General features: G+C 35.7%; 1 protein-coding gene across 4 annotated transcripts in view; it reads left to right on the top strand.

The window, feature by feature from the left end:
* The window catches only part of CNTN1 (contactin 1), a 421509-nt gene that overhangs the window by 224795 nt on the left and 170170 nt on the right, over positions 1-26544 (top strand). For all 4 annotated transcript variants that reach the window (XM_069584608.1, XM_069584609.1, XM_069584610.1 and 1 more), the window contains 4 exons: positions 10048-10185; positions 11421-11453; positions 20484-20616; positions 24333-24505. In XM_069584608.1, coding sequence (XP_069440709.1) covers positions 10125-10185; positions 11421-11453; positions 20484-20616; positions 24333-24505 — 400 coding nt within the window. In that variant the 5' untranslated portion in view covers positions 10048-10124. The remainder of the gene's footprint in view (positions 1-10047; positions 10186-11420; positions 11454-20483; positions 20617-24332; positions 24506-26544) is intronic.

Genomic DNA, 26544 nt, shown 5'->3' with positions numbered 1-26544 from the left:
GATCTGAAATGAGTCTTCTGAGGATAGCATTTTTTTCCTTGGCAGAGATATCAGTGGTTTATTGGACAGGGAGATCTTACAAGTCTAATACAAAGAGTCTTGGAGTGGCAACCCATAGTGTACAGCCGATAGCATGCAGGATATAGTCTTTTTGTTTGTTTGTTTTAATCTGATCTGTCACCTCTGCCTTTGAGTGGAGTATTTAGTCCATTGAACATTTAATGCAATTATCACTGAGCATGTACTGTTCTTATTTGGTTTCAGTTGTCTTTGTGGTTATTCTCTGTCCTTTCTCTCTTTTTTTTTTTAGCCTGTTCCCCTATGGTTTGATGATTATCTTTAGTGCTATGCTCTTATTCCTTTCTTTCTAGTTTTTGATAATCTATTGTGTGTTTTTCATTTACAGTTACCATGGGTTTCTATTTGTTTTATTGATAGTCATTTAACTTCAAATACATTCTAAAACAGGTACAATTTTTACTCTCCTCCTCCATGCTTTGTGTTTTTGATATTTTGCATCATCATGTCTATCCCTTACATGTTTATTGTAGCTATATAGATTTTACATTTATTGTCTTTTAATCTTCATACTTGCTTATTTAAATTGTTGATCCACAAACTTTATTATATATTTACCTTTACTAGTGGAATTTTACCTTTCCTATAAATTCTTGTTGAAGCCTATTCTTTTCCCATTAAAATTGCCATTTAGCATTCCTTTTGGGGTCAGTTTGGTATTGCTGAACTCTTATTTTTTCTTGTTTGAGATATTATATTTTTCATCTTTAATTCTGAATGATAATTTTACTGATTATAGCATCCTAGGTTTTAGGTTTTTCATTTCAGCACTTTAAATTATAATGTCATTCCCTTCTGGCTTGTAAAATTTCTGCAGAAAAAATAAACTGAAGCCTTATAAGAATTCACTTATAAGTGACTTTTTGTTTCTCTCTTACTACCTTTACAATTTTCTCTTTATGTTTAACATTTGTCATTTTAACTATGACCCATCTTTGTATGGGTCTCTTTGAGTTCCTCTTGTTTGGGACTCTTAGTGATTCCTGTACCTACAAATCTGTTTCCTTTTTCAACCTCAGGAAGTTTTCAGCCATAACTTTATCAAATACATTTTCTACCCCTTTCTCTCTTCTCCTCCTGAATCCATACAATGCGCAAGTTAGTACACTTTATGTTGTCCCCAAGGTCTTCCAAGCTATCCTCATTTCTTAAAATTTGTTTTTATTCTGCTCTTATTTGGTGATTTCTATTATTCTGTCTTTCAGATCATTTATACATTCTTTCTACATCACCGATTCTTAGTTCCTTCTAGTGTAATTTTTAGTTCAGTTATTGCATTTTTCTAAAGTAATTGATCAGAAGAAGGAGTGGCTAGGGCCAGATCCAGGTTTGAACTAAGACTTCTCTTGTGCTCAATGGCAGTCATCCCCCTATCAAAGGCAGAGTTGGTGCCCAAGGCACTGGAGCAGAAGCCCTGAAGTTTGTATCTGAGCTGGTTTCATTCTAATTGTGTGAAGTCTACTGGCAATGGCAGCTTTCATCCTGTTGGAGAGCAACACCAGTGCCAGAAAGGCTGGAGCCAGTGCCAGGTATGGGCCAAGGTACACGCTGGGGCAGTCACAGAAAACTGGTCAGAGTCCTAGGCAATTTTCAATGTACAGTTTCTGCACTGTTACTGGGAGTAAGCAAGCATCTGTATGCATGCTTCTTGAGAAAAGTCTGTTTCTTGTAGCTCTCTGGTAAGTTTCACTGGTTTTCAAACCAGCTAAGGGAACTCATCTTATCAAGATCTGAATCCAGGACTGAGGTGTCTTATATGTGATTCGATTCCTGGGGAAGATCCCTCAGCCTGGGATATCCCCATTCCTCTTCTGTGTCTCCTGCTAAGGGCTTGGATCCGATCCATTCACTTCTTCTCCCTTCCTACCTGATTCCATGTGGATCTTTTTTTAAGGTTTGGTTGTAGGAGATGTTTTCTTGCTGGTCTCCAGGTTGTTTTCAGCAGGAGTTGATCCACATGTAGATGTAGTTTGATGTGATCATAGTCGGAGGTCAGCCTAGAAACCCCTCACTCCGTCATCTTGATCTCCCTCATAAACCAATTCTTATTAATACACTGATGAGAAAGAGTTTGAATGGAATCCCCCATGTATATGTTTGAGTCTTAAATCTTTTTTGACAAAGCAACCCTTCCCTTGTTCATTGTTCATCCAAAATCAATAATTTGGGAATTGCAAATAATCAAGAAATCTTATCACCTCATTAGCTTATTACTGTATTTTCTGTTATCATCTCAGTTTTGTAATTTCAAACAGAATAATTATGTACTATTGGCATCATGTCCGGAGAGGGCAATGGCACCCCACTTCAGTACTCTTGCCTGGAAAATCCCATGAACAGAGGAGCCTGGTAGGCTGCGATCCATGGGGTCGCGAAGAGTCGGACATGACTGAGCGACTTCCCTTTCGCTTTTCACTTTCATGCATTGGAGAAAGAAATGGCAACCCACTCCAGTGTTCTTGCCTGGAGAATCCCAAGGACAGGAGAGCCTGGTGGGCTGCCATCTATGGGGTCACACAGAGTCGGACACGACTGAAGTGACTTAGCAGTAGACATCATGTCAGTTTCATTGAGGAGACAATTTCAACTCAAAAAGGACTTCTCTACTTTCTTGTATTTCAAGCGATATCTAGCTACACGCACACATACTCCTGAAATGGGGGACAAAATTCTGTAGGACTTTATTTATCATATAAAAGTGAGAGTTTCTTGAAATTACCCCAACAAAAAGCATATCAATTAAGACATGACTGAATGACTAATACTTTCACACTTCTTTCATATCAATTAGTCCTACATGACATAATGTGCTGACAAAAACTTACATGTTATAAATATCATGAATAGGATTGCATTATTTTTAAATCCTTCTGCAGGCATTACATCATTTTGGAAATAAACAAGCAATTAATTTATTCATAAATTCAATTATCTAAAAATATGAACAATCAGTTGTTTTGTAAAATGCAGGGTATGCTGTCAACACTCAGTAAATACCCATATCTTCAAAAAGCCTTCAGATTTTTTTTTCCCTCAGCAGCCTCCAAGTCATTAATTTCACAGTCCAATAATTTTATGTTTATTAAAACGCTTGAAACATATTATTTTGCTCCTCTTTTTATCTATACTTCACACACAATCCAGTATCAGGTTATTTCAGCAGCTAATGTAGTTGCAATCTGAAAACTGTCATATCCTACCTGTTAGTTGAACAGTGTCTGACTCTATTCTGGAAGAGAAGGACACTGTTTATAATCATTTTCAAAAAACGCATTTTTCTTGGGTGTGTACTTTATTACTTGGCTTAGAACAGTATGTTCTTCAGAAATTTTTACTAAATATACTTAATCATAGCTGTAAGCTGCTAAAACACTATTAATAACTTTGCAGAAAAACTATTAAACTTAGACAAAAATAATTTGATAATAGAGTTTTAAGCTGAGACAATAATAATTTGATAATAGAGTTTAAAGAAGTGTGAGGCTGAAGAAGACCTCCTAAAGTATGTAATTATGTAGCTAGAGGAAGTTATGTCTATGTTTAAGTTGTTTTCAATAATCTGAAAATTATACTGGAACAGTATAATATTGATGTGAAAGTGCTTAATATATAATGTATATAGTATCCCCTTTCTGAGGGATAAGACTTTTAAAATATATAATTTCCCTTTTCTAAAACATTCACATATTTTAAATTCAAAACTAATTTGAGTCTTCCCTGGTGGCCCAGTGGTTAAGACTCCACACCTCCACTGCAGTGGGTGTGGATTCCACCCCTGGTCAGGGAGCTATGATATCCCACATGCCACACAGCCAAAAAACAAACAGAACAACAAAAAATACTGACTTTATTTCTGGAGATTTTTAGTTAATTTCACTTCAGTGTTTTGACTTCTATTATGTACATGTCACAGGACTGAGTGACTGAACAACAGTGTAACTATGTCAAAAGGCTTTTACTTACACACACAGATGTGTACCTATATGCATGCATAACTTGTGTGTGTGTACCCAGTCACGTATGACTCTTTGTGACTCCATGGACTGTAGGAGGGTCCTCTGTCCATGGAATTTTCCAGGCAAGAATACTGGAGTGGGTTGCCGTTTCCTTCTCCAGGGGATCTTTCTGACCCAGGGATTGACCCCATGTCTCTTGAGTCTGCAGCATTGGTAGGTGGATTGTTTACCACTGTGCCACCTGGGAATCCCCATGCATAATCTAGTCCTCACAATAATCTTCTGAAGAATGAACTTGAATTTCCATTCTACAGACTGGGTAACTGACACCTCAGGAAGGTTAAGTGATGGGTGCAGCAGAGACCGATTTTCAGATTGAGTCTGAGGACAAAATAGTCCCTGATTTTAAAATGTAGAGTAAGAGATATTGATGTCTTTTTACCTAGGATAATCTGAACTCAGCACAAACAGGTTTCCTCTATTTTCTGGAAACTGAAATTCATGGCAAATGTTCCTTAGAACCAGAGCAGAGTGATGAGTATCATAAATAAAATTTTAGGTTAAATATTTTTAACATGATCTTTTATGAGCTTTGTTGAGGATCAGTCAGAATAGATGCCTGAAATCCTGCCAAATCTTTTTTTCTTTCAAAAGAAATGCCACCATTTGCTAATACATATTCATGTTTTATCCATATTTCTAAATTTTGTTCTCTTTCAAGGTAAATGCTTGTATAAGCATCAATTCAATGAAATATTAGATTTTGGTATTGTTGGCGCAAACTCTGATTATATCCCAATACTAAATACTTTGTGAATAATTGTGAAAGTGAAGTCGCTCAGTCGTGTCCAACTCTTTGTGATCCCATGGTCCATGGGATTTTCCAGGCAAGAGTACTGGAGTGGGGGTGCCATTGCCTTCTCCAGGAGATCTTCCTGACCCAGGGATCGAACCCAGGTCTCCCGCATTGTAGGCAGATGCTTATGTTTGCTAATGTATAGTTGAAGATATTTTAAATAATTTATATGAATTATCTCATGACAGAACAAAACAAGACAAGAACTAGATGATACCTGTCTAGCAGAAAAATGCATACGTAGATATGGACCAGATTTATCAAAAGAGAACCATAGCATCATCTACAGTAAAGAGGCAGGGGGGCGGGAGGAAGAAAAGCATGGGAAGACAGAAGAGAGCATGAAGGAAGGAGATAGAGACTGTCACCCTGTGTTGCCTTATATTTTTGTTTTTGTAGTTGTTTAAGTACATAAGTAAGTGTCTTTGTAAAGGATGTTGAATTGTTTGGAGACCACTATAGCACCAATACATGTTAGGGAAACAGCAGTCACTAGACACCCATAGAGCTGTGGTTAAGCTGTGAGATGAGCCATCTGCAGTACCTGGTGAAAAGGCCTAGGGGAGGGTAGGAGAAACCAGGAGCTGTTTTCTAGCACACCATGGCATGTGGACAGGAATGCATCCTCAGGTTCTGCTCATTCTGTTCTTTTGGATACTGAGAAGAAAAGGTCTGCTTCTTTTATTGGCACATCTTTGAGCTGTTTTCTTCTTATGCCACTTCACTTGCTACAACACTTTCAGGAATATGGGGGCTGGGAGCCGGCTGGATTACTGAGTGGTAGGTCCTTAAAGGAGAATTAAGAAGAGCTGTTTCTTCTGCACCAGCAAGTGTGGACTCAGCCTTGCCCCTCTCTCCTCTGCTGCACTCTGAGACGATGAGATCAGGAGTCACAAGTGATGGGATAACTGGTGACACAACAGAACAAATCAGTAGCAGAAAGTGATGTGAGAGATGCTTTTATTCTGAAACAGAAAGAAATCCATTAAATAAAATAAAATACGTGCTGCCAGAATAATCACTCACTGTCCTATTGAAATAGACAATATTGGAGTGAAGGAAAAGATAGTTTGCCTCAGGATAATGGAAAATGTCTCCTTCTGATGAGGATGAAAATATTGAAATTGGAAGACAGTCTTTCAAAAACACTCAATAAAATACATATTAAAAATGCTTCAAAATATTGCTGCTTAGACTATCCTCTTCTCGGGTGTATATATAAGCAGCAATAATCCATAACTGAGACCAGAGCCCCAGTAAGAAATACTCTTTATTACCTATTGTAAGTATTTTATGCTTATTTGAAGGAACTAAAGTTAAATTTTAATTTGTTTGTGGCAAGTGTTTTGAAATACAGTTATGGAATGGTCCATTCATTTCTTCAGTAAATATATATCAAACGACTTCTCAGTGCCAGGCATTAGAGACACAACAATAAACAAGTAACATGTCACCGTCTCTTGTAGCCTGATGGGCCCTAATGCCTGGCAGAATAATAGTTAATATTTATTTACTACTTTCACAGTAAGCATTTCACATGTATAATCTTATATGACACTTGTAAGAGTTCTATGAAATGCACATTTTTTTTCATATTTTGTACATGAGTCAGAACTTGAGTAATTTTCCCAAAGTTGCAAGCTAAAGACTGGTTGAGCCAAGTTTCAGACAAGATCTGGCTGACTTTCCTGGATTTCCTTTGACTATGCCTTACCTCAGGTTCCCATATACTGTGGGTGTTGTCTAAGAAGGCAATATAAAATAATATCCTTGACCTAGAAAATTATTCTGTATCTTATTTTTAGTTTCTTGAAATTGCTCACTCATAGTTACTCTTCCTTTAGACCTGCCCTCATTCTTTTGCAGATTCTCTATATAGTTAATAAGGTAAACAGACCAAGATCTCACTCACCTAATTTGTCAAAATTAATAATCTGAAGGGTACTCTTCAGAGTAATTGTTCTTTAATTTTACCTGATTCTTTTTCTCTCTGGTCAGTACCTCTTCCTCTATAGTCAATAAAAAAAAATTGTACCAGCATCCCTTGCTCTTAAGATGAATATTATTAGTATGTAGAGTTATTATTTTCAATTATTTGTTATCAATTTAAGTTTATTAATTGACAAATTTGAACTATTTAAAATCCAATAATCACTGACACATTAAACTGCACATGCTTTGTAATTTGCAAAATGTTTGCAAATATATTATCTAAATTGATCTTTAGAAAAAGAACTGTTTGATAGACACAACAGTTTTGGCATAGTTTATGTCTGCCTTTCTCCCCTCCTCCTCATTAAAGGAATTCATCTTAATTAGTGTGTATAACTCAATGAAAAGAATTACAAACCAATGGGCCAAGAAAATGCTGAAATGTACATTTTTGGAGACAAACTTTAAGAGATATAAATAATGTGTATAGGTTTCATAATTTTTAATTTAGGTTTATTTTTGAATATTAATGATAACACAATGAAAAGCTGAATTCTTCAAGAGATCATTTAATTGATTCCCCTGCCTCCTGAAGGAATTTATCTTTATTCTTCACCTTTATTTACCTGTTTCTTTTCCTTTCTAATCAGTTCTGTTTAGGTAAAGAAATAAAATAAAATTTAAATTAAAAAGTCTAGACAATACAATCTATACATTTGTGTAGTTCTCATCTTCTTACCAATGTCCAAGAGAAATAAATTGGTCATAAATCAATCTTGGCATTTAAAAATCCTCTGTTGAATATTTTTCCTCTTGCAAAGATATTTAAAAATTTCCCGTTGCTCCACTGATCCATTTTTACTATGTTTGATCTAAAAATTCAACTCATTTTTTTCAAGAAATAAATGATTTTTCACTGAAAAATAACCTATACACTAAAAGGAAAAAATATTTTTTCCTGATCCATGTAGTAACACTAAATATTTTTACCAGTCTTGGAAAATGCTGGAATTCTAGCAAATTAAAGGCAATAAATATGGCCTTAAAGTCCATCACACTTAAAAAAATAAGTAGTACTCTACATGTCATTATTATGCAAGAAATCAGTACCATTTTATTTTGGCTGCTTTAGATAGCATTTAAATGTATCTATATATTGATAATAATAACATTAGGTATTTTCAGAATTGCTTTCATGCTTTAATTTATATTTTACATTCAATTCTATGTCGAGATTCTTATATCCTATTTCTTACCTATTCTTTGAAAATATGATTTCATGTGTTTTCAAATTGAAGAGCCTATTGCATCTCAATTGAAGAAGTCAAGTCTCTTTCTAATGCCCTGGAATATTTGAAAATTTGTTATAGTGCCACCACCAGGTCCATCTGAGACATATTTTGCAGTGTTTTTAATAAAATGATTAACATGCTTTCAACTTTAATAATATGTAGATCCAAACAAGTCTCTCATTGCACTGACCTCTGTACATATAAGCATTCCTGTCGATCTGTGAACTTTTTAGGGGCAAGCAGACTATGTCTTTCTTTTTGATTCTTTTATCTGCATGCTTGGTCACAGATGGATCTACAAAGATGATGATGAGGCTTAAGTCAAAGAGCCCCTCACTAAAATGAGGCTATTTCAGTGCCTTGAAACCAATATAATCATGTGGTCAGAAGTTTTTACAAAATTTTTTAAAAGCAAGATATTTTACTTAGACTGATGCATAGTTTTGTAGCATAGTTTATTTATTTATTTATTTATTAGTATTTTTTAAATTTGGCTGTGTTGCATCTTAGTTGCTACATGTGGGATCTTCCATGTGTAGTGCAGGATCTTTCATTGCAGCTCATGGACTCTCTAGCTGTGGTGAGTGGACTCAGGAGTTATGGCACGTGGGCTTATTTGCTCCATGGCGTGTGTGATCTTAGTTCCCTGACCAAGGATTGAACCTGTGTCCCCTGAATTGCAAGGCGGATTCTTAGACTTCCCTGACCACCAGGGAAGTCTCTGTCGCTTAGTTTATATTAGTAATTTTGTCTTCTTATCTTTAAAGATGGCTCTCCAAATTTTAAAGATTTTGACACACAAAACCTAGCTTCTCTCTTATAAGGAACAATTATTTACATTTTGTTGAACGAATAAAGGAAAAAAGTGAAAGCAGGGAAAGGGAATAAACATGTTATTGATCAATATACGTTAACACTTAAAAATTTAGCTTTTCTGGCAAAAGTTTTCCCTAAACCACCAACAGGCAATGCTAACATATAACTCTTGTACAGTGTCTATGAATTTACAAAATTCTTAAACAGATATGGTTGTAGTGATGATTTAGTTTCTAAGTTGTGTCCAACTCTTGAGACCCTGTGGACTGTAGCCTGCCAGGCTCCTCTGTCCATGGGATTTTCCAGGCAAGAATCCTGGAGTAGGTTGCCACTTCCTTTGCTAGGGGATCTTCCCTACCTAAGGTTTGAATCCGGGTTTCCTGCATTACAGGGGGATTCTTTTACTGCTGAGCTACTAGGGAAATTCTTATACAAATATATATATTTTACTAAATCTTTCTACCAGCACTTCAGGTCAATCATGTGCATAGTGGCAGGAGTATGGATAATCCTGTCACACAAGCTAGTCTGTGAGAGGTTTGACCTGAGACATCCTTGTCCCACCCAGAGCAGGGAATTAGCAGCAATTATTGACCCAACAAATGAAAAACCCTTCACCAATATAATTCCTAACCAACCCACTATACTAATAATTTCTAACTCCCCAAAAGAATTTGCCTTTAGTAAGTCTAAAACATCTCGTGCCTCTCAGGTTGGGAGGCTGTAAACAATCACATGTGGCCGGACGAACCTATACAGGTGGGCTAGATAACCTTCAGAGGAGTCCGTAAGCTGAAACACTCTTGTCACGCCCAGGAATTTTTATTGCCTTGGAGCTGCACGTTTACTCCTTCTCCGAGAGAAACGGCTATGGGGGAGAGCCCCCCGTAAAGTCAGAGGTGTAGGTGAGAGCATAAAACAGACTCTGGTTTTGGGGTTAGACGCTCGGGAACAGGGGCTTTCCTGAGGCTTGATCACGCCTTTGCGTATGCCAAGCCTCCTTCCTCATGACCTTTGCCATGGGCGGAGTTCCTCACGCTGGCCCCCGGCAATTTTCCATTCCTTTTCTTTCCTTTTCCTTATCTTTCCTCTTCCTTCTTCTCTTCTCTTTATGCAGGTGTTTAATATTATCCAACTGCCATAAAGTTAAAGCTTTCTTTTTGAAATTTGAACCTAAATTCTACTGAACACAAGATGAAAATGTGGTTGCTGTTCAGTCTCCTTGTAATAATATCTTTTAAAACTTGTCTATCAGGTAAGAAATATCCTGTCTATAACATGTAACTTCCACAATTTATGTCAATGTAATTAATATTCTTTTCACTATATTGAATCTGGTGTATAAAGTTCAGAATTAATATTTTCTTTTGCCATCTGGATCAGGCAAGTAAATGCATATATATTAAGGCTGACACTTTTGTTCTTTTTTCTTTTTGGTTTCAATTAAAATTTCATAAGATAAGTTAATCAATCTTATATAGTGATGTGCTGGTAAATGTTTAAAATCTGAATATCTGGGAGGGAAAAAATATCCCTGCTGTAGCATTTGTCAATTCCTACAGAGTAAATTGTCCTACTGTGTCATTTTCAACTGGAAACCATTTAAGGTGGTGGGAGTAAAGTTATGCAACAACACACCATTATATAGTATATTCACTATAGGGGGTAAAATCAACTTAACCTCATTAGTATACATAAAAGTAAAATATAGTAAAATATTAGAAAATAAAGGGTTTTAAGCTTTTGATACCTTTGTTTATTTTTATAAGTTAATATAATTTAATTTTTATTATTGGCTGGTCAATCTTTTGAAAAACAATTCAAAAATAATCTACAGTGTATTCAAGGACTTAAGAATAACAATGCAGTTTTAAGTATACTGTAGTTTTAGGAAAAAAACACTATATTTCTATTTTTCAAAGATAAGTGTGAAAGATTCAAAAATATTTTCTGAAGGAACATTGTATTTTTATCTGAAGCAGTGTGTTTTCTAACAATATTTTCTAATACCTCTGTTTCAGTTACCTTTATTCAGCACTTGGTGAGTTGCTATTAAGTTCAAGATATAGATGGATCTCATATTTTCATTTATGAACCTCCCTTGATTGCTTTAATAATGAACTTGATGGGCACACACATATAGAACTATTTGCATATATGCATACATATTATTTAAATATAATAAAGAAAAATTTGTGGCAAGGTTATTGCTGTCTACATTTATGAATAGAATAAAACAAAGATATTCTTATTAGTTCTGAAAATTCATGCCAATTCTTTAAAATTTTGGTGCTGTAATTATAAAAGTGCAAAGATAAGAAATAAATATTTCCAAAGACATGGTCATACTTCAGCCTTAATGGTGAAGAGCTGATAATCTAATTTCATTAACTAATATCTCGATTATTTGAGTAACATTTGAAATCAAAACAAAGAGCAGCTTTGGGATTAATATTTTTCTGTTTTTGTCTTTTTTTTTTTTCTTTTTAGAGTTTACATGGCACAGAAGGTATGGTCATGGAGGTAAGTTGATGAAAGGGTAAATTTTTAAATATATTTCTTCAAATAAACCGTATTTCATCTCTACATTAAGCTATTAAGTTTTTAAACTTATAGCAAGTGGTTACAATTAGAGCAGTTGGAAATTTTGTAAATGTTTTATCTGAGGTCTTCATGTAACTGATTTGATTACCAAAATAAATGAATAGATACACCACAAGCAAATATCAAAATGGAGGATTGTAGCAGATAGAATATATTCAATGCAACCTCTATTTTCCCTTCATGTTTTTTAATAATCCTATAGTACTTAATTTTGCAGCAATATTTTTAATATTGTAAAATTCTAGCTTGTTTGAAAGCCTTCTGCTTTGCTGCAAGAAGGAGAATTAACATTAATAAGCTTGGAACCTTAAGATTCAGTTTAATTAGAAATCCAGATAGTGGAAAATTTATTGTTTATCCTTCACTAAATATAATTAGCGGTCCCGATAGTTTAGATTATATTTTAACCACTGAATAGTTCTTGCTAGAAATATAGACTGGAAAAACTAGAGTCTAGAGTAAGATCAGTCTGGACTTACATATTCAACCTGGTATTCACTATGTGATCTTGGGCAAGTTATTCAATTTCTATGAGACTTATGTTTCCTACATGTAAAAATCACAGGATTCTTGTGAACACTAAAAGTACAATGTAATGATAACTTACAGCACTGCTGCTGCTGCTAAGTCGCTTCAGTCGTGTCCGACTCTGTGCGACCCCATAGACGGCAGCCCACCAGGCTCCCCCATCCCTGGGATTCTCCAGGCAAAAATACTGGAGTGGGTTTCCATTTCCTTCTCCAATGCATGAAAGTGAAAAGTGAAAGTAAAGTCATTCAGTCGTGTCCGACTCTTCGCGACCCCATGGACTGCAGCCCACCAGGCTCCTCCATCCATGGGATTTTCCAGGCAAGAGTACTGGAGTGGGGTGCCATTGCCTTCTCCAACTTACAGCACAGTGACCTACATAGTAAACAAATAAAGATGGTAACACTGGTAATCATTGAAAACCACAGCATAATGGTAAGAGAATGAGTAATTAAGAAGAATCACTGAGTAATCAGTGCTATTGCTTCCACGCCAAAGCAAGATTTTCATGCCAGAGTGAGTCAGAATCTCCATCGATAGGGGATTTATAGAAAGGAACGTCTCAGCAAGAAGCATATCAAAGATATTTCTGTTTCCTCCTTGTGAGTTAGCCTATATAGTGTGAATATAGGCTATATAAAGATCAGTGACATATGCTCCTTGATTTCAAGAACCTTACATATAATAAGGAATAATAAAAGTCAGTGGATAACAAATTCATAAGAAAAATATGATAGGCTTTTTAAAATAATTGAGGAATTAATAAATATTTAATGATGGAGCTAGTAGGCAAGGGAAACCGGAAGTATTTCAATTATTAGAAATGGAAATAATTCTTAGAGGAAGTAGAACAAATGAACTACACAAGTGGGTAAATATGGACTGTGTTAGGTCACTAATTCAAAGAACACTTGTTCTGCAGGATGTTGGTAGGACTTCACTGTCAAATAAATTTGAGAAAGGCTAGTTCATTACACTTCAACAGTTTATTATTATGCATGTTGTTTTTGTTCAGTCCCTCAGTCGTGTCTGATTCTTTGCAACCCCATGGAATGCAGCACACCAGTAATGGACGTGTTAGTTTCCTAGGACTGCTATAGCTATAATAAAGCCACCAACTGGATGGCTTAGAACAACAGAAATTTATTGTCTCACATTCTGAGGCGAGATGTCCCAAAGAAAGGAGATATCAGAGTCAGGTTTCTGCTGAAACCTGTATGGGAAAGCTCTTCCCTTTCATCTTTCAGCTTTTGGTACCCCAAACACTGGGCTTCCATTGTGGCTCAGATGGTAAAGAATCTGCCCACAATGCATGAGACCCAGATCAAGAAGACCCCTTGGAGAAGGGAATGGAAACCCACTCCAGTATTCTTGTCTGGAGAACTCCATGGTCAGAGAAGCCTGGCAGGCTACAGTCCATGGGGTCACAAACAGTCAGACACAACTGAGCGACTAACACACACACACACATCCGGAACATTCCTTGGCTTATGGCAGCAAACACAGGCAGACATAAGGTAGGTGTGAACAGATGCCCAGATTGTTATGCAAAACACAGTGTCTAGAGCTTTGAGATTGCACCATAGGTCAAGGAAGTGGTTGTCATTAACAAATGTGAAAGGCATTTCTTAGGCAAATAAAATCATGCAAGGAAAATTTAGTCAACTTAACCATTCTGATAGCCTGATCTTAATTTTCCTTCTAATAATTGGATTCCTGTACATTCTCAAGACCAACTTGTCATATTTTAGTTACGATATATTGCTGCACTGTTACCTATTACCCACGAGATTAAAGAACTCACGAACCAGAGTATTCAAAGCCTAAGCCCTAAATGTCCTTATTCTCTTATTAGTGAGAAATGTTTGAAAATGGAGATAATAATAATGCTTTGAGCCAATTTAAATATTGTCTCATTTAGAGAGTTTACTGTATTTTAAGAGGGCTTACAACACTCCCCAGGCCATATCCACTGAATATTGCAAACACTGTAAAAATTCAAATATTAGACTGCTAAAATTTTGTTATCATTGCTTTCTTCCTGAAACTCTCATTAAAACATACTTATGCAAAATTATGTTTGAAAACTAACAGATTAAGTTGACATATTACAGAATGAGAAATAGGATTTCTTTCATTGAATATAAAATGAATAAAAATAACTCTCAAGAACAAATTGTAATTATACTTTCAATTTCCAGAGATAAAATAGGATAGCAAGGTTACAGTGGATCATCTCTACATAGCAGGAGGTTAAGTATTTCATTTACGATCGTACACTAACTGACTACATTAACTGTGAGACTGAGAATGCTACTGAAAAAAAGCAGCAGTTTTTGCCTTTCTGTTAATCTTCTTGATCAAATTTAAGAAATGAACTTACTTCTGCAATAGATGGAGAAGGAAATGGCAACCCACCCCAGTGTTGTTGCCTGGAGAATCCCAGAGACGGGGGAGCCTGTTGTGCTGCCGTCTATGGGGTCGCACAGAGTCAGACATGACTGAAGCGACTTAGCAGCAGCGGCATATGGTAGAAAATAAATTTGTATTGAGTAAATCAAAGAACTATTTGAAGTAATTTTTTCAACTAGCTTGAGAAGTTATCTATATAACTGTGTGCTCCTTTTTAGAAGACTATATCTAGCACAAAAAAAGAGCATATGTTTTAAAAACAACCTAATTTTGTTAACGTATTTTCCATTTGTTTCTATACCCTTTAACCTCATAATACTTCCAAAGCATGATAATTTGTCATCTAATTATTTCTATTGCCCTAGACATAAAGCAATGGATAACTTAATTTTTGTTAACAGAGATTATAATGCTTGTATTAATGGATCCTTTGCTGAACCTTGTGTTGTATTACCCCTGAAAAGTTATTTTTCCTCAATCTGAGTGCCCTAGCTCAGCTAACAGAGCAATGAGCTTGGATAGTCTTCAAGCGGGTTCTGAAGCTTACATTCAGAAGTTAACACTGAGCATACCAAAGCAATTCGAAGCTGCTGATGAATAATTTATCTTCCAAGAGCCCAAATATGTCCTCAAAATAAAATGTATATTGTAATTGGTAAACCACCTAATGAAATACATTATTTTATTCAGGCTTGAAAATATTAGAAAAGCAAGAAATATTTATAAAATTTATAAATATATGCTAATATTTTATAAATAGCATTTGTAAAATAATACTAACTAGAAACACTAATGTGATATCAAGTGTGTCATATTTTCTTTTTGTTCTTAAAATGGGCAAAAGGAAATATCTTAAATATAATATTTTGTCAAAATGGAAAAATTCAGTGTTTTATTGGAAACTAGTTTCATATTTTATCACTTAAGTGATTCATTTTCTTTTCCTGTAAAGGGCAAATGGAAATGGAGCACTTGGAAATACCTGCATATAATTTTGGAAAAGCACTTGAGAATAAAATAGCTTGGGGCACTGATAATATTCAGTTTGGCCTATAAACTTCAACCCAACTCACCCCCAAAGTGTTTTATCTTTACTTCAATCAGTAGAGGGATTGCCAATCAATAGATATAGTCTGATCATTATTAACATATGGCATTCCATTATTTTCAATGGAAATTGCCATTGCTGATATCTTTTCCAGAAAAAAATATGCCTTATGATCATGATGAGGAAACTATAAACATATGTTCAGTTTTCTCAAAGCTGATGAATTTTTATCTCAAAGTCACATATCTTAAAATCAAAAGATAATGATATCAAAAGAACATTTAAAACCATGTATTTTATGAAGATATGCAAGTGTACAACTAACCTCTACCTCCACACAGATGTATATTTATGTGCAGCTGTGTGTATTTCAAGGCACCATACAATACTTGAAATAATTGAAGCAATTAGGAGTGAACAAAACTCAACTATTTCAAATGATGAAACTAGTTATTTTAAGAAAATTAATAAATTATTAATTAAATTGAGAATTCAGGAATGTTATAATCCCAATAAGGCTTCCCTGGTGGCTTAGATGGTGAAGAATTGACCTGCAATGCAGGAGATAATGACACTACCAGAGGACTCTTTAGAAGCAGGTGCTAGACAGGCCAGGATTAGCTATTTCTATATTGGAAATACAATACTATTAAAGAATATTTATTAGTGCAACTGTGCACCTATTGAGATGAGTTCAAATTTTTTAAAATTGTATGTGATCACAATTATTAAGGAAGTACATATTTAATTAGTGGAAAGTATTTCCAGTTTGCTACTTATTCCAAAATTCTCCAATGTATGCTGAAACGGATCTAAGGAAAATCTCTAATCTTGAAGACCTAAAATTCTATTAACAGTATCTTTCACAGAACAGAACTTTTAAACTTGAATAAAGTCCAGCTTATCATTTTTTTTTTATGGATCATGCTTTTGAAATTATGTCTCAAAATTCTTCACCATATGTTAAGGTCTGAATCAAGTTATTGACTGAATTAAGGACAGCCAAAACCTCTAGTTCATTAAACTGTAGCCTCACAAAAGACCATTTAAAGTTCTTATGTTACCTCTAATGTAACAAGTTCACGGTTCACATATTGCTGGAAGAAACACAAGCTGGAATCAAGATTGCCGGGAGAAATATCAATAACCTCAGATAGGCAGATGACACCACCCTTATGGCAGAAAGTGAAGAGGAGCTAAAAAGCCTCTTGATGAAAGTGAAAGGAGAGCGAAAAAGTTGGCTTAATGCTCAACATTCAGAAAACGAAGATCATGACATCCGGTCCCATCACTTCATGTGAAATAAATGGGGAAACAGTGGAAACAGTGTCAGACTTTATTTTTTGGGGCTCCAAAATCACTGCAGATGGTGATTGCAGCCATGAAATTAAAAGACACTTACTCCTTGGAAGAAAAGTTATGACCAACCTAGATAGTATATTCAAAAGCAGAGACATTACTTTGCCGACGAAGGTCCATCTACTCAAGGCTATGGTTTTTCCAATAGTCATGTATGGATGTGAGAGTTGGACTGTGAAGAAAGCTGAGCACTGAAGAATTGATGCTTTTGAACTGTGGTGTTGGAGAAGACTGTTGAGAGTCCCTTGGACTGCAAGGAGATCCAACCAGTCCATTCTAAAGGAGATCAACCCTGGGATTTCTTTGGAAGGAATGATGCTAAAGCTGAAGCTCCAGTACTTTGGCCACTTCATGTGAAGAGTTGACTCATTGGAAAAGACTCTGATGCTGGGAGGGATTGGGGGCAGGAGGAGAAGGGGACGACCGAGGATGAGATGGCTGGATAGCATCACTGACTCGATGGACGTGAGTCTGAGTGAACTCCGGGAGATGGTGATGGACAGGGAGGCCTGGTGTGCTGCGATTCATGGGGTTGCAGAGAGTCGGACACGACTGAGTGACTGAACTGAACTGAATGTAACAAGTGGAAACTCAAGATCTATCCAGTATAGATAAGTGGACTTCTTTTTACGTTTTATAATTGCACCAACCATTCATTCCTCTTTAAATTTGATGATCTTTTCTGTTGATAATGATAGCAATACCATAATCATCAAGCTTGTGTATAAATACAATGTATTTAGAAGATATTCATGAGCTTAAACTCCCCTAAAATGTATTTATTTTAATATTCTGAATAATTAGTATGTTTAAATTTTTTAAAATTGCTCAGAATTGTCACACTATTCATTATTCATCAAGGGTTAAAGTGAGAATAGTATTAATCTTACCTTCAAGAAGAGAATCAAAATATGTTGATAAAATTGAACTTCACTGCTCATCTTTTTAAGCATTTTTGTGTGAATTGGGAAGAAACAGCAGAAGCTCCAAAGCATCAGAGTTACTAAATTTCTCCAGTTAGTAAAGCTGGGCAATTGACAGAGATTCAAAGAAGTGTTCATGAGATTGTTGAAGTGGGAGAAGAAATATCACATGACTTATGTCATAGATATGTGCTTAGTCGCTCAGTCATGTCAAACTCTTTGCAACCCCACGGACTGTAGCCCACCAGGCTCCTCTGTCCATGGAGACTCTCCAGGCAAGAATAGTGGGGTGGGTTGTCATGTCCTGCTCCAGGAGATCTTCCCAACCCAGGGATCAAATACAGGTCTCCCTCGTTGTGGCTGGATTCTTTACTATCTGAGTCACCAGAGAAGCCCAAGAATGCTGAGTGGGTAGCCTTCTGCAGGGAACTTACCAACCCAGGAACTGAACTGGGATCTCCTGCATCGCAGGCAGATTCTTTACCAGCTGAGCTACCCAGGAAGCCCTTTTTTTATCATAGATAATTCCAAAACTATTTCTTTCTTAAATCAAAAAATCTAGAACCTACATACAAATGAAGGTCTTGTTATTAAGGATTTGAGATTCATTACATGTTTCCCTGTCATGCTATTTCTTCCTAAAGGCCAGAAAACATTGGTCATCATCAGCTAATTATTAGAAGCAAAGCAGAAAACATTATAGTATTTCTAGTTTTTAGTCTCAAGTATATGGAAATAAACAGCTTAAAGCAGGACTTCAAAAATCATTAGCAAATGACTTCTGTTTACACCTTGCATTCATCTTCTTACTTAGGGTTGCAGTAGGCCTATGGAGTCCTTAGGGCACATGCCCCAATTCCTTTTTTTTTTTTTTTTAGTGTAAATACCATATGGAATGAAAGACTTGTATAAAGCAACAGCTAGGAAACCAATGTTGAGCTAAATCCCATTTTCTCTAGTTCCTCCAGTTCTGATCCAGTGATTTATCTGTGATCTGAAATAGGATGATGCTATATAATGTAACTGAGATCCATAAATTCTTGAATGGCATTTTCAGCAAATTCCAACTAAAAATGAGGCTTCTCCCTTTGAAATATTTTAGGTCAGTTTAGAAAAATTAGTACTGGGAAAATTAATACTCTTGATATTGTGAGAAACTAACTGAGGTTTTTGATTAATCATCTGTGTACACAAAAATGTGTATTGACATGATGCTTGTGGTACCAGAATTAGAAGAATGAATAAAATTTGGCTTCTGAAACTTTTGAAATTAGTCTAAAGGGTGATATATGTGAGACATGGAAATTAAATTTTGAAAAGATTGGCAAATTCATGAAAATGTGGGTTGTCTCAATGTAATTCTCACAATAGTCAAATGAGGTAGGTTTTAATATTATCTACATCTTATAAGGAGTGATATCAGGCTTGGAGATATTAAATAAGTTTTCCAAAAGCACTGATAAACTTCACTAAGGCAAGATTTAAAAGATGTAATTAAACTGCTTGTTAAGAGAAACTAGGAAAAAGCTCTTATCCTCAAGTTTAATGTTAGAATAGCCAATTTTTCAGTATGACATTTGCCTTACACTTGCTCTTAAAAAAATAAATTGGAAGAGTGAACCATAGCTTTTGATTAAGCAGAGACCTACAATGATCCCACATAAGAATATTCCTCCTTTCTAGCCATATATATATATATATATATATATATATAAGTATAAAGTCATCTGGAGCATCTGGCTCTGTGCTGGGCTCTATAAAAAATGTTCCAAACTGATGACATGTGAGTGATTCTCTTCCTCATCCTGCTGTGAGGTGTCACACCTCCTCTCCAGAGAGGATACGCTGTCAGGAACAACTGCTTCAACACTGGTATTTTTGTGGTAGATTTTAAACCAGCTGACCAGATCCCATATCCATTTACTGATAACTCATGGATTGTTCAGTAATTTACAGATTGTTCTAGATGCTACCAGTGCTGGTCACATGTTTAAAGAGAAAAACAAAACAGGAACTGACCCAAGAAAAGGACTCATTTCCTCAGAACTTCTAGAAATGTATTCATTCTATTGTTTGAAAATTGTTAAACAATTATTATATTCCACACTGCTAGACAGCTGTGGAGGAGAGTGCGGTATAGAAATTATGGCATCTGCAATCTAGTAAACCTTTCCCCAGGCATCTGCAATCTAGTAAAACAGAAAATTGCATCAAGAATCACAGCAGCTGTGTTAAGTGCCATAAGCCTGCTAGGGAGTGATGAGAATGTGGACCTACTAAAACTAGGAGGAGTTTGAGAGCTGGCTCCCCGAAGGAGCTAACTTTATGATTGTCATTAAGGATTGTACAAATTTTGATGCGAGGAGAGAAATGAGATGGTGGTGCCAGAAAGAGGAAAAGCTCAGAGGCATGAAAGCATGGCTTGTTTGAGACACGCTAATTAGTTAAGCATGGCAACGCAGAGTGCTTTTCAGAAAACGATGAGAGATAAGTAGAAAAGAATTTTGAATAAACCTAAATATTTTCCTCAGAATCATAGAGGCAAACATCTTTGGTTCAAATGACACTGGAGATTCCATGTTTCTGACCTTTCTTTCAAAAAAACCCTTTTTAAATGTACTCAAATTTTCTTTGACTTCTAAAATAAAGGAATATAAAATAATTTTATTTTTCTTATAGTTTCTGAGGAAGACAAAGGATTTGGACCAATTTTTGAAGAACAGCCAATCAATACCATTTATCCAGAGGAGTCACCGGAAGGAAAAGTTTCACTAAACTGTAGGGCACGAGCCAGCCCTTTCCCAGTTTACAAGTAACGTACCTCATTGCTCTTTTCAGAATGAAGTGTTGGACTAAGATTACAGATCAGCATCTATGATCCTGTACCTATAGAGAAAGTTATGGCCTAAAGCTTTCTACAAAATCTAGGGTCATTATCAAAAATATTGTCATACAGCTAATTTTTAAACAGTTGTTTAATACTGAAATAGTTTCTTAAACATATGCATATAATTCACTTCCTATTTCCTGCACAGAGAATGCCAGTACCATTTAGCATTATCACTTAAAAATTGGCTAATGGAGATCATGCTATTAAGTAAGAAAATGGTTACCTGAAAAATATGCAGAATTTAAATATATGCACTTGAGGATAAACTGTTTTTCTATTTATTGGCCTGCTGCTGCTAAGTCATTTCAGTTGTGTCCGAGTCTGTGTGACTCCTAGATGGCAGCCCACCAGGCTCCTCTGTCCCTGGGATTCTCCAGGCAAGAATACTGGAGTGGGTTGCCATTTCCTTCTTCAATGCATGCATGCATGCTAAGTCGCTTCAGTCATGTCCAGCTCTGTGCGACCTCATGGACAGCAGCCCACCAGACTCCTCTGTCCACAGGATTCTCTAGGCAAGAACACTGGAGTGGGTTGCCATTTCCTTCTCCATGTATTGGCCTGGATAACTCATATATACAGATGACAGATAATAGTCTATATTAACCACATTTACAGAGCATATTACATAGATAATTCTAGAAAACACCATTTTTCAGTAGTCTCAAATCTATATTCCACACAACAAAACAAATTTTTTAAATGACTCTACCTATCAGACAATCTATATATCTCTTCATGTTTTTTCTGGAGTACCTATTAACACTATCAAAAGTAAATTTATAAAAAGTAACCATCAGTTTTCATGCTTTAGGGTGTTCAGAAAAATATACTAACAGTTTCTAGTCTGATATAAAGAATAAGATTTTTAAATTAACCAAATGCCAATGGATTTTGGTTCCATGAAAACAAAGCAAGTGATTGACAGGGAAATTGGGGCTCTTGTGCGTTCATATCACCTGAGTTAATTGAAGGTTGTCATTCAACAAAGTTGATTTTAGTAGTAGATTTTTCTTTTCATGGATAGAAAAACAACTTTTCATTGCTCTTAAACATTTATTATCATGAAGAATACACATTCCTTTCATTTCATTATACTTGAACTCATTTCCTAGTGCCTTTAACTATAATTGCAAAATTTTTCATAAAATAAAATATAAATTTATATGCAAAATCGCCATCTTGGAGTGCAGTATAAGTGGATATTTTATAAATTATATAAATAACATATTTGTTCCGAAAATATTTGATGGGCTAGATTTATTTCTACCCTTAAGTCGTTCAGGATGGGAGTTTACATAAACTTGGACTTGGCATAGTGTAACTAATGACAGGCTCTAGAGAAGTACAGAATTTTACATCAAGTACAGAATTTTATAGGAAAGGAAGCTGTGAGCTATATAAGTAAATTGACTTGCTCCAGAACTAGTAAATCACAGCTCTAAGACTGAAACACAGGTTTTATGACTTTCAATGACTTTCAAGGAAACATATAATTTTTTTTCATTATTCATCTATCTAGACGGGTTGATAGTATTTGAAAAGCTATTTTCAGTGATGGTTATTCTGTGATTCTCTTTCCTTGATGTTCATACACGTGGAACCTAAGCAAATCAGCCTCCAGGCTCCCATGGAGAATAAAAGAACAGAAAGAGGTTGTTCTCAGATAGTGTTCTAAGAACGTGTGCTTCTCTTTGCTGCCCCACTGCCACCATAGAGACTGTAAGAAGCAAAGTTTTACATCACTAAAATTGTGTACATATTAACACCCCCTTACATCTGCCTCCCCAAAGTCCCATTTAGTTTTCTTACCACAATTTAAAAAATAACAATAAGAAGCAAAACTTGGCTTGGCAAACATATCACCAACTTCCTCCCACAGACTACAGAAGCATTTAAGTCCCCAGGGCAAGTATGCCCTTATTATCTATACAGTAATATAGAAAACTGATGGGAAGAAGTAGATGTCTAATTTTTGTGAAGATGGTCTGCATTTGACAGCAAAGTGAGAAAAAATTATTCAGCTCATGATGTAGCTTGTCTGACAAAATAACACTTGCCATAATGAAAATTTACTTAATATTCAAGGAAAGCCATACTAATCTTGGTAATCATGCAATTTGTCATTCACATAGTACTTTGATATTTATAGTATGTTCTGTGATAATTTGTTATTCATGGCAACATCATGAAAGTTAAAACAGGAAACTTTTTTACTTATCAGTCTTGAGACTTTCACTATCTTGCCCTGTCTCCCACAATAACAAGAACTCTAATAAAAATTGTATTTAAGGCTGTGTGAAAGGGATTATAACAATGGTGAATATTCTGAAAAATCAACTAGACGGGTGAACTTACCTAATCACAGCAAAATTTAATCATTATATGACATTAAGAACAGAATCAGACCCACTGGGAAGAAGTTAAATCAAGAAATAAAAATTTGGAGTGAATATAATGGGGAGGAATTTATATTGATATCCTATATTTTGATATAACTAGTGCTTCATAAGGGAAACCACTGCCTTGGCAAATGCTAAGTGACTCGACATTGGATGGTTCAGGCAGGGACAATATTGCTATCAGCTAGGATGAAGGGGATGATTTATTCATAGGGCTGATATTTGGTAGGTTTTGAAAAGCAAAGCATGATTTTCTGTGTTTGCTTTTAAATTACTTCCCGCACTGTAAAAAGTAAAACTAAAAATGTTCTAGTAATTTGGTTTATTAAAAATATTATAAAATTATTAGGCCTTTCTGGCAAGATGCTAACCCTAATCAGAATTCTGCAGCCAGGAGGTGAGTGATGGGGCCACAGCCCATTGGTTGACATAGCTCTTGTTTTAGAACACTGCAGAAGACATGAAACTTTAACCCTAAAAGAGAATGATTATAAAATAATGTAAGGGGTCAGATTAATTGAAAACTATTTTATATATGCAATCCTCTCATCATCTCACCATGAAGGTTTCCTGTTTCTAGTTAGTTTATTCACCATCACCATCAATATACCTGCAATAATGTATCTGTGGCCTAATACCAGGACCCAATTGACTTTAGCCATTTTCAAATGGTGTGATCGGCCTCTAGTGGTCAGAATATGACATTAACTGAGTAAAACCCTGATTTCTATTGGTTTGTTTTACTCAAAATGAAATTTTATGCAAAAATGACTTTGATATTGATATCTTATATTTTGATATCTTATACTTTGGTATCTTGTATTGATATCATATTTTATTTCTACTAGAGTAATATTTTAAATATTTATATAACATTTATTTATTCTTGAATCTAACTACTGCATAAATGGTTATCATTTATGATCCATGTATATCTGCTAAGAAACCAGTTTATGTAGCAAAATTCAATGAAATATTTGTCCTTTGGAATGCCTCATGCTAAAAAAGGAAATATCTCATATACTTGAACATTTACCTTTCTGTGCCTGAACTAAATTATAAATCATGAGCCCAGAGATATGGAATTATAGAATATGAAGAAGTACCACTCTGAGTCAACTATTTAATCATCTTCTTTCATATGGAGCTGTACTCATATTATTTTAGAACAATGTTATCCCAGGATACTGATTTCAGTCCTCCTGACATTTGATATGGCATTTACTTATTTTTTCATAGATGGAGAATGAATAATGGGGATATTGATCTGACAAGTGATCGGTACAGTATGGTAGGAGGAAACCTTGTTATCAACAATCCGGACAAACAGAAAGATGCTGGAATATATTACTGTCTAGCATCAAATAACTATGGGATGGTCAGAAGCACTGAAGCAACCCTGAGTTTTGGATGTAAGTAACTGTGACTTTAAAATGGGTATGTGCATTTAGGTAAAGAAAATTTTAGACATTATCAGAAGAATTAAGCATAAAAAGGAGAAATCCAGGAGAAAGAAAAGTGAGAGAAAGACTTATAGATGAGGTGAGTTTTACAAGATTAGTGGGTCTTAATTGTATGGAGAAGAAAAACAATTCCAAGAGAGCAAAGTGTTATGAGGAATATTATGAATGTACTTAAAGTAGTGAAAAATAACATTGGAAAATAAACCAAGGTCAAGTTCAGAAAGATCTTGAATAAGTTTCTAAAAACTACTCTCAGTGGAAATGCTAAGCTTTGGATTCTCACTGGGGATGATATTGTTCCCAAGGTAGTGAAAATCAGTTCTTGGAGGGAGGGAACCATTTTATATATTACAACATAATGGTCTTATTCCTTAGTATTTAATTTTTCTTGTTAGTAATGAATTAAATGTTAACTGATTTAAGTTTAAATTAAATAAAACTTCTCCTTTCAGGGACAATAATAATGAAAATACTTTGAGAAACATTGTGCTAAACTAAAAGTTAGAGGTTACTATGAAATAAAAATGTGTATTGGGAGAAGAGTTAGACTAGATGTTCTCCATAGATGATTTTATAAGTCACCATTTAAATATTTTACAAAGTGAATTATAGGATGAAAGTGACATTTTTAAAAGGACCCAAGTGGTACTGATTACCAGAAGGGAGTGAGACAAAATCAGCAAGGGCAGCCAGATTAAATTCACGTGGCGACAGTGAGAGGGTAAATGATAAACTCAATCCTTGAAGAAATATGCAGCAGATTCACTGAAGGAAAAAGACCTTGCATATTTCCTTAAGGAAAGTCTAGTCAAAGGGCAGAAACATTTTGCTCTCTTTAAAATGGAATGGGAGCAATTAAGACCAATTTCAAGGATAAAAGGAAGCACTTCAATGGTCTCTTCACATTTAGAGGAGACATTGTTATCCACAGTGAGATAGACTCCAACTAAGTTTTAGAATATGAATAGCATTCCAGGGAGACATCAGGACAGGAAAAGTAGATTTGAAGGGTTCTTTGCAAAAAGATAATTATTGGAATAATAATTTTTCAGAGATATAAACATATTAAGAGAATTAAAAACTAGATTTCGTAATTTGAGTACTGACCATAGCATATTAAAAAGCAGAAACATTACTTTGCTGACAAAGGTCCATTTAGTCAGAGCTATGGTCCATTCTGAAGGAGATCAGCCCTGGGATTTCTTTGGAGGGAATGATGCTAAAGCTGAAACTCCAGTACTTTGGCCACCTCATGCGAAGAGTTGACTCTTTGGAAAAGACTCTGATGCTGGGAGGAATTGGGGGCAGGAGGAGAAGGGGACGACAGAGGATGAGATGGCTGGATGTGAGTCTGAGTGAACTCTGGGAGTTGGTGATGGACAGGGAGGCCTGGCGTGCTGCAATTCATGAGGTCGCAAAGAGTCGAACAGGACTGAGTGACTGAACTGAACTGAACTGATGGCCTTTCTAGTAGTCATGTGAGAGCTGGACCATAAAGAAGGCTGAGTGCCAAAGAATTGATGTTTTCAAATTGTGGTGCTGGGGAAGACTCTTGAGTGTACCTTGGACAGCAAGGAGATCAAACAGTCAACCCTAAAGTAAATGAACCCTGAATATTCATTAGAAGGACTGATCCTGAAGCTGAGGCTCCAATCCTTTGGCCACCTGATGTGAAGAGCCAACTCACTGGAAAGAACCCTGATGCTGAGAAAGATTAAGGGAAAGAGGAGAAGGGGGCTACAGAGGATGAGAAGGTCAAACGGCATCACCAACTCAATGGATATAAGTTTGAGCAAATTCTGGGAGATAGTGAAGGACAGGGAAGCCTGGTGTGCTACAGTCCATGGGGTCGCGAAGTCGAACATGACTTAGTAGCCAAACACCAACTGATCACACATAAGGAACTGGAGATGAGACAAGACTGAAACAGGATGAGAACCAGTAACACAAATGAAGAATCAGAGAGTAGACTATCCAAGAAACCAAGC

This window comes from Ovis canadensis, chromosome 3 (assembly GCF_042477335.2).
Source record: "Ovis canadensis isolate MfBH-ARS-UI-01 breed Bighorn chromosome 3, ARS-UI_OviCan_v2, whole genome shotgun sequence".
Taxonomy (NCBI): Eukaryota; Metazoa; Chordata; class Mammalia; order Artiodactyla; family Bovidae; genus Ovis; species Ovis canadensis.
Note: the sequence above shows the minus strand (reverse complement) of the source record. Positions and strands in the feature narration are given on the sequence as shown.